This window comes from Eumetopias jubatus, unplaced genomic scaffold (assembly GCF_037043125.1).
Source record: "Eumetopias jubatus isolate StellerSeaLion01/CBP00866 unplaced genomic scaffold, mEumJub1_p1.0 scaffold_1, whole genome shotgun sequence".
NCBI lineage: Eukaryota > Metazoa > Chordata > Mammalia > Carnivora > Otariidae > Eumetopias > Eumetopias jubatus.
This window is the reverse complement of record NW_028274807.1, coordinates 117,804,872-117,813,480: the sequence shown is the minus strand read 5'-3', so window position 1 is coordinate 117,813,480 and position 8,609 is coordinate 117,804,872. Positions and strand designations below refer to the sequence as shown.

The 8,609-nt window shown below is 53.1% G+C and overlaps 1 protein-coding gene across 1 annotated transcript; it reads left to right on the top strand.

Moving 5' to 3' along the window:
* Positions 1–5,061: 5,061 nt before the first annotated feature.
* CHST2 (carbohydrate sulfotransferase 2) lies at positions 5,062–8,240 on the top strand. Its single transcript, XM_028099233.2, has 2 exons — positions 5,062–5,780; positions 5,887–8,240. The coding sequence occupies exon 2, from the start codon at positions 6,069–6,071 to the stop codon at positions 7,671–7,673; it is 1,605 nt and encodes a 534-aa protein (XP_027955034.1). The 5' UTR covers positions 5,062–5,780; positions 5,887–6,068; the 3' UTR covers positions 7,674–8,240.
* Positions 8,241–8,609: the final 369 nt, after the last annotated feature.

The following is an 8,609-nucleotide window of genomic DNA, read 5'->3' as shown; positions in this document are numbered from 1 at the left end:
CGAGCACTTTCTGCCCCAAGTCTATAGTTGTTGTTTTTTTTTTTTAATTGTAGATTATTGAGAGACATTTAAGGACTTAGTCCACTTTCTATACTGCATAATTCTTTTATAAGGACCCACAGTAGGTCAGCCAATAAATATTTATTGAGCACTTACATGCCAGATACTATGCTAGTATGAGGAAAAGAGTAGTGAACAAAGAAAACACATGAATGAAGCTTACAAGAGAAGGCAGATGAAATTTTTTCTTAGTTTTCTGTGTTAGGTAAAGCTGTTGAGCTCCTGAGCAACTTTCCTTCTTTACTCTGGCTACTAGGAAGCTCAGAGCTAATTTTATTTTTTGGCTCACCTCTAGCAATCGAATAGGACCTCATGGAATGAATTGCTATATAGAACCACACCCTTGCCTTCATGTTATTTTCCCTTTGATCAATTTTCTTGTATTTATCTTTGTGGGCCATCTCATATCCCTACTATCTCTTTCTTTCATTCTTTATTTCTTTCTTTCAATAAGGGGCAATAATTAAATAATAATAAAAGAGCCCAGCAGATCCTTAGGATCAAAGTTCAGGAAATACTGATGATTAGATGTGGTTTCTGAGAGTAAATCTAACTGGAAATTTATACTAATTAGTGTAAGAGCAGTCCTGGCTGTGTGGCTGAGGGGGCCAGAGGTTACAAGTGAGCAGCCCAGCCAGTGTCAGTGCTAAACAAGGTCAGGGAAAGGTGTGAGGGGTGAGGTCACTGATGCCATTGTGGGGGCTGGGCTGGAGCTCCGTATGATCACTGCGTGGCTAGATCCTAGATTTTAAAGGTGGAAACTCAAAAGCAAAAGCACTGCTTTAAGGGCAGGTGGAGAATAAGGCACAAAGACAAAGCATGAATGAAACCAAATCTGTAATTAGGCAGTAAGCCACCACGTCAATTAGGAATTTTTGGTTGTCAGTAACAAAACAGACTCTGACAGACTTCATGGGGAGGAGGGAGAATTTGTGGATGCATTTGGAGTAACTCACAGGATCTAAAAAAAACCCTCCAAGTTCATAGGCTTAAAGAAAGGGCCCCCTGAAAGGGTAATGGAGCATCTCTCTAGGCTTCACTGTTGGGATGAGGGGGCTGCAACTGTTTTCTATTTTTCAGTCTCCCTGATGAAGACTTGGATTGTCTGGCACATAGTAGGAGTTCAATACATAAAGAATGAATGAATGGGGGTGCCTGGGTGGCTCAGTCTTTTAAGCGTCTGCCTTCGGCTCAGGTCATAGTCCTGGGGTCCTGGGATCAAGCCCCACGTCAGGCTTCCTGCTCAGTGGGGAGTCTGCTTCTCCCTCTGCCCCTCCCCCCTGCTCATGCTCTCGCTCTCTCTTTCTCTCATAAATAAATGAAATCTTTAAAAAGAAAAGAATGAATGAATGAGTGAAACTTTCATGGACAGAACATATAACTTGCTGAGTTTGGGTGGGGGGGGTGAAGAGGAGTACTTTGGCCGAAGTTCTCATCAAAGCCACACTCAATGGGGTGGGGTGATTCAGACACTGTTCCCAAAGGAAGGGAGATTGGATGGGAGTCAGGCAGAACCCAGGAGGATGCCCCATACAGGTAGCAGAGAAATGGCTGGTGGACTCGAGGAGGTGGTGTCGCTTGCTGTGGCAGGAAAACATCTCCTTGTCCAGTTAGCTTGTCCCTAAGGTAGGGAAGGAAAAACTGCAGGAAGAAATTCCAAGGCTTTGTTTGCCAGTCTTGTCTTTTTTCCCCACACTCACTTAGATTTGCTCTGCTAGTATTTTATTTAGGAGTTTGATGTGTATACTAATCAATGAAAAGGACCTATTGCCTCCTCTGAAAACCCCTTCTAGTTATTTTCCCCTTAGAATGAGTTGGAGGGAATTATTCACTCTTTTTCTGTTCTCTGGAAGAGTTTGAGTAGGATAGAAATTATTTAGCTCTTGAAAGTCCGGTAGAAAATCTGATAAAGCCCTCTGGGCCTGTTGTTTTTCTTATGGAAAGATTTTAAATGACTGCTTCATTTCCTTAATAATCATAAGACTATTCAGGCTATTTCTTTTTTTGACAATTTAAGGCAAGTTTTTTTTTTTTTTGAACTTAAACATTTCATTGAAGTTTTTAAACTAAATTAAGTAGAGTGGTTATCTCTGGAGGTTTTGGGCTCTGTAAAGGGCTCATGAGTATTCATTATGTTATTTAAAGTCATATAAAATAGAAAAGGGCCACCCTTGGGCTAATGACAGTATGTTTTCAATCAAGGATTATGATTAATCCAATTCTGTGTGCTTAAGTTCCATTGAAAATGCATATTTGTTGAAAATCTGAGTGAGTCAATCTATCTTGCCAGGGGCAGATATTTCCCAAAGATGAATCTTGCAGGCCCCCAGTGACGCTGACAGGCTTGGCTGGAAACTGTCCAGATAACGCTGCCTTACATTTTTTTCCCAATCCTGATTATGGAGGAAGGTCTTGGAAGATTTCTCTGCCCTATTCCACAGGCTGGGTACTGGGCCCACAGCACCCCTGGATGTTAGGCCCTTATTTGTCCAGGATTAGGCAAAGGTCACAGCAAGTTTCCAATGGCAGTTCCTTTCCACATCACAGGCACCAAAGAAGAGACTGAAGGAGCATTCCTGGAAGAGACCCTGAATTGCAACGAACTAAACAACCAGCTGAATTAAGTAAGGACAGCCTAGTGGCATGACTGGCTCCCCCGCCAGTGAAATTATTATGTGACTTATTATATGTCTGGGTCATTACTATGCAAAAAGGATAAATGGATTAAAATGAAAAGAATTTCTGAACAGATGTGGGAAGGAAGACATTATCAAGTCTTTGGATGTCATTAGTTGTAACAAAGTTGGGAATTAATCATGACACCATGCAAAATGGTAAAATATTTGCAAGCAAGGAGAGGGTGGAGAGGCTGGAAGCTGTAAATTTATGCCAGCTGAGCACTCACAGCTGAGCACTCACTGTGGGGGCGTATGGCAAATGGATTTACTATTTTGCCAACTCTAGTAAAGTGTTAGGAAATTGCAACAAAATTGTTTCTATGCAAATAATTGTTTAAGAAAGGGTCTTACATCAAGTAACTGCAATTCATGGTGCTTTCTGAGTAACCACAAAGCCAGAGACTAAATTAAAAGTATTAGAAATTATTTTCCTTGGAATCATGCTGAATATTAAGATTGAGATTTTTCTCTCTTCCACAACTCCTTCTCTTCCATCACTCTTTTAATGAGCCAGTATCACTTATTTTTTGTTTGGGGCAGGGAAAGAGAAGAGGGAAGAAGGGACAGGGACTTTTGAGACAGCAGGGGAAGGGAGGTGGGTGGGTCCAGAAATGGAGAGATGTAAGTCACTCAATTAAATTCTACCACCTTCCTCTGTAAACAGGGATTGAAGACGTCTGTCCTGACCTGCTCAGAGAGGTGATGCGCTTGCTACTTGAGAAAGCCCCACCTAAACTCTACTCTGCCTCTTCCCATTTGCATAAAACCTGTCCTAGATATACCTCATCCTTATACTTTATCAGAACCACAGGGGGAATAATTATCTGAACTGACTCCGGGCGTTGTGGATTTCTTTTCTTGAAAACGGGGTTAAGTCAAGTTCTTTGAATATTTTTCTATCCCGAAAACCCGCGAGTTAAGTCACTTTCTAAAAGCCCTTGCATTTATAAAATTCTATAAAACTCACTGAGGAATAATAGCTCAAACAGCAACATTTTAAATTTAGGATCCTCTGGCTAAGAAAAGGCACCCAAAATAATACAAATATACTTTTGTAGTAACTTTGTCAAACTTCCAAAGACTTCATGGGGTAGGAGGCAACAGATACGCCCCCAGGAGATGAGGGCTCTGTTTATCCGCAGCCCGCGAGCTTCAAGACCCCTAGTGATTCGCCGCAACTTAGGCAAGGCCTCCAGAGGGTTAAATCATCTGGGCATCTAACACCCAGTCACCGTTGAATTACTGAATGCTATTATAAGTGCCCCATTTTACGGATGCAGTTGAGGGTATTAGTCGCCTTTGGTTCTCTTGAGAGCGAGAGAGGAAGGGCGAGCGAGCGAGCGATTTTTCATCTTTTTAAAAAGAACTTTAACTTAAACCAACTCAAAATGAGTTCTTTTTTACTTCCAACGACCGTGTTTCCTTTAGCCAAATGATTTAAACTCATTTGTAAAAAAGCAAGAAGAGAGACAAGTATTTTATTGTATAGCAGAACAACACAGAGTCACTCCCCGACCCCCCACGACCCCAGTTCCCGAGCACTCGCTCACAGCGGACGCGTCACTACGAGCGGGGACCGGGAGAGCATCTGCGGGGGGCGTAGTGAAACCCAAGCTGCCCTATCCCCCCCCCCCGTAGGTGGAGTAAATGGGGGGGGGCGAGGCGCCCCGCCTGCACACTCCTCCCTAAAACTGATGAGTTTTCTTTGACCCCGGGGTCAGAAAGATTTATTACTTCCTCGGTGAGGGAGAAGCTTCAGACCAGCTGGAACGCGTGAGCCGGGAGTACAAAGCCTGCAAGCGGCGCTCGGCGTCCTCCGAGCGCACCCGGATGCGGGTGCGTCCTTGGTTCTCGGAGGGGCGGGCGGTGTCCACGCGGAAGGGAAGAGAGGAGTGGGCGGCCGCTGGGGGATTTCTGCCCAAACTTTATCACCAACTCTTTCCGAGAGCAAAAACGTGCGGCTGAGCCCGGCAGCCGCAAGGAGACTCCCAAGTTTCTCAGAGCCCCGGGCGCCCGATCTCTCCGAACCCCGCGTCCGCGTCCAGGCGCTTTGTGCACGCATTGCTACGGCCTCGGTCGTGTGGATGGTAGCCCGAGCGGCGTCGCGGTGAATTGAGCCCCGCATCTCCAGCCCCCGAGGCGGCGGCGGTTGGAGCCCGACTCTGCGAGGGGGGCGGGCACGGGTCGGGCGGAGGAGGAGGGCAGCGCGGCGAAGGGGAGGAGCCGCAGCGACAGACGGCGGCGCGCACCAACCCGGCGCAGGCTGGCAGGAGCCGCGCAGAGGCTGGCCCGAGCGCGTTGCAGCCGCTCCGCGTAGGGGGAGTCGGGTAGCAGCATCCTCTCGGGCGCCGCTTTCGCGCGGCGGCGGCAGCGGCGGGGGCTTCTTCTGCCCCGATACCTCGTTGGCCAGAAGCGGCTGGTGCCGGGGGCGGGGGAGGGGGGCGGCGGCAAGGGAGCGCTGCAGACTCGGGCTCCTTGGCCGATTGTTGTGTGTGTAGGATTCCTCCCGGGCCAGTCGGAGGCTGCGGAGCGGCGGGCGCTGCCGGCTATGCCGGCCCGGGCATCCTCCGAGTGATGGAAGAAGCAGCTGCTGTCGCTGCAGGGTCGCGCTGCGCCCCATCCACCGCCGCCAGAGAGATGGGAAGATTCCGGGCGCGGAGGCCGAGAGCGAGAAAGGCGGAGCCGCTTTGCCGGGAGCTGGGTCCTGTATAAGCCCCCTCCCCCAGCCGGCTTCGCCCCCCGGAGCGAGGAAGGAAGCTGCGGTCTCGAGAGGGCGGTGGAGACGCCGCTGGAGCTGGGCACGCTGGGCTCAACGGAGCGCGGAGCAGGGTTCCAGGCCCGGTGAAAGTTTCCCTTCCAAAGCCGCAGGGCGCCCGCTGCCCGGAAACTGCCCAGGGCTTGGGCTGCCGAGTCCCGCGGCCGCCTCTTAGGCGCGGGGACTCCCAGGAAGGACTGTGAGCGAGAAATCGAGGAACGAGTGACAGCAGGACAGACCACCCGGCCGTGATCCCGGGCGGCTCCGGGGTGCGCCCGCGGCTCCAGGTGAGCGGGGGAGCCCGGCTGACCCGAGGGTGGGCGTTACTTAGGTGGAAGAGGCGGGTGGGGAGGAGGATTGGGGCGCATCGGCTTACTCCGCTTCCCCTCGCAGGTCTTTCTCGGAGCCGCTGCCATGGGAGAGCCAGCCTTGGGCGTCGGGGACCAGCCGCCGCTGCTGCCGCGCCCGCCTCGGAGCCGCGGCCCCAGTCCCCGCGCCCGAAGTCGGCCCGCTGCGTCCCCCTCCTGGGCTGCAGGGCCGCCTCCGCCGCGCCGCGGGCCCCGGCTGTGCCTGTGATGAGCCGCAGCCCGCCGCGAGCCCTGCCCCCGGGCGCGCCCCCCCGGTTGCTCCCGGCCGCGCCCGTCGCCGTGCCGCGCGCCCTGCTCCCGCCGTGGCCCCGGCGCCCGGGCCGTCGCTGGCCCGCGTCCCCGCTCGGAATGAAGGTGTTCCGCAGGAAGGCGCTGGTGCTGTGCGCGGGCTATGCGCTGCTGCTGGTGCTCACCATGCTCAACCTCCTGGACTACAAGTGGCACAAGGAGCCGCTGCAGCAGTGCAGCCCCGACGGGCCGCTGGGTGCCGTGGCGGGGGCGGCTGGGGGCGGCTGGGGGCGCCCGGGGCCGCCTCCGGCAGTGCCGCCCCGCGCACACACCCGCTTGGACCCCCGTACTCCGTACCGCCCTCCCGCCGCCGCCGCCGCCGCCGCCGTCGGGGCGGCCCCTGCCGCAGCAGCAGGGGCAGCGGGGGCGGTGGCCCCTCCCCGTAATGGCACTCGGGGCACCGGGCGTGGCGGAGAGAAGAGGCAGTTGGTGTATGTGTTCACCACGTGGCGCTCGGGCTCATCTTTCTTCGGTGAGCTCTTCAACCAGAACCCGGAGGTGTTCTTTCTCTACGAGCCAGTGTGGCACGTGTGGCAAAAACTGTACCCAGGGGACGCTGTTTCCCTGCAAGGGGCGGCGCGGGACATGCTGAGCGCTCTCTATCGCTGTGACCTCTCGGTCTTCCAGCTGTACAGCCCCACGGGCAGCGGGGGGCGCAACCTCACCACGCTGGGCATTTTCGGTGCAGCCACCAACAAGGTGGTGTGCTCCTCGCCACTCTGCCCCGCCTACCGCAAGGAGGTCGTGGGGCTGGTGGACGATCGCGTGTGCAAGAAGTGCCCGCCGCAGCGCCTGGCGCGCTTTGAGGAGGAGTGCCGCAAGTACCGCACGCTGGTCATCAAGGGCGTGCGTGTCTTCGACGTGGCCGTGTTGGCGCCGCTGCTGCGCGACCCTGCCCTGGACCTCAAGGTCATCCACCTAGTGCGCGATCCGCGTGCCGTGGCCAGCTCGCGCATCCGCTCGCGCCACGGTCTCATCCGTGAGAGCCTTCAGGTGGTGCGCAGCCGGGACCCGCGCGCCCACCGCATGCCCTTCCTGGAGGCCGCTGGCCACAAGCTGGGCGTCAAGAAGGAGGGTGTGGGCGGCCCGGCGGACTACCACGCTCTTGGCGCTATGGAGGTCATCTGCAACAGCATGGCCAAGACACTGCAGACAGCCCTGCAGCCCCCTGACTGGCTGCAAGGCCACTACCTGGTAGTGCGGTACGAGGACCTAGTGGGAGACCCCGTCAAGACCCTACGGAGGGTGTACGACTTTGTGGGGCTGCTGGTGAGCCCCGAGATGGAACAGTTTGCCCTCAACATGACCAGTGGCTCAGGCTCCTCCTCTAAGCCCTTCGTGGTGTCCGCGCGCAACGCCACGCAGGCCGCCAACGCCTGGCGGACGGCCCTCACCTTCCAGCAGATCAAACAGGTGGAGGAGTTTTGCTACCAGCCCATGGCGGTGCTGGGCTATGAGCGGGTCAATAGTCCCGAGGAGGTCAAAGACCTCAGCAAGACCCTGCTCCGGAAGCCCCGGCTCTGAGAGGGTTTCCTGGGAGACCCGGCTCCCTGTGGAGACACCCACAGCAGGATTGTGGTGTATTGCAACAAAAACAGCCCAGACCCAAACTGAGGAAGCCCACATATTCTATTATAGATATATAGTATAAATAACCACACAGGCACTTGCTGTCAATGTTTTGAGTCATTGAATTTCAAGGAACAGCCACAATACGCACACATCTCAGCAAAGGCAAGACTTGAAAGTTCTGACCAGCTCCCCTCCTCTCCTCTCCCCTGCCTTTTCTCCCTTCGTTTTTCTCCCCTTTCCTACCCTCTCTCCTACCTGCCTTCCGTTTTGAAGTGGGATGTTGATTAAATCAAGATCCAGTAACCTAAATCTTGTTTACAAAATTTTCGTGGTATCTGTGAACATGTACAAGAGTAATTTGGTCGTGAGGAGTGGGGTGGAGAAAGGGGAAGTTGGAAGTTGGCCAGGAGCACAGAGCTCCATTGGGCACAATGACCAAGGAGGCATTCTTCTAAAAGTAGACTTGTGTAAAAAGCAAAGGTTCTCCGTGAGTATTAATAAAAAAGATGATAAATAATATCCTTTTTAATATTTGCCTCCATTACTTTGGATTTACCTGTGCTACTTGTCCTGGGTAGCTTTAGACAGAATTTGCTTCCCCTCCCCCCACCCCCCTTTCCCAGTCTGTTTCCTAGAAAACCGCTAAGGTGGGTGGGAGCAGCTTCTGACTCCTTAATAAGAACCTTGGAGTTGTTTTCTCACATATAAATCACAGCCTGTCAGGTGCGCAGGAATGGGGACAAACCTTCGAATTCTAAAGGCAAACACCAAGCAAGGCAGTGGAGGGAAAAGCTCGCACTCCTTTCCTGTTCCACTTTGAGCACAGAAAGGAAGAAGCAACTCCCTTGGGGGTTTGAAGCATTGGGTTTTGATTACTGTTCAGTTAAG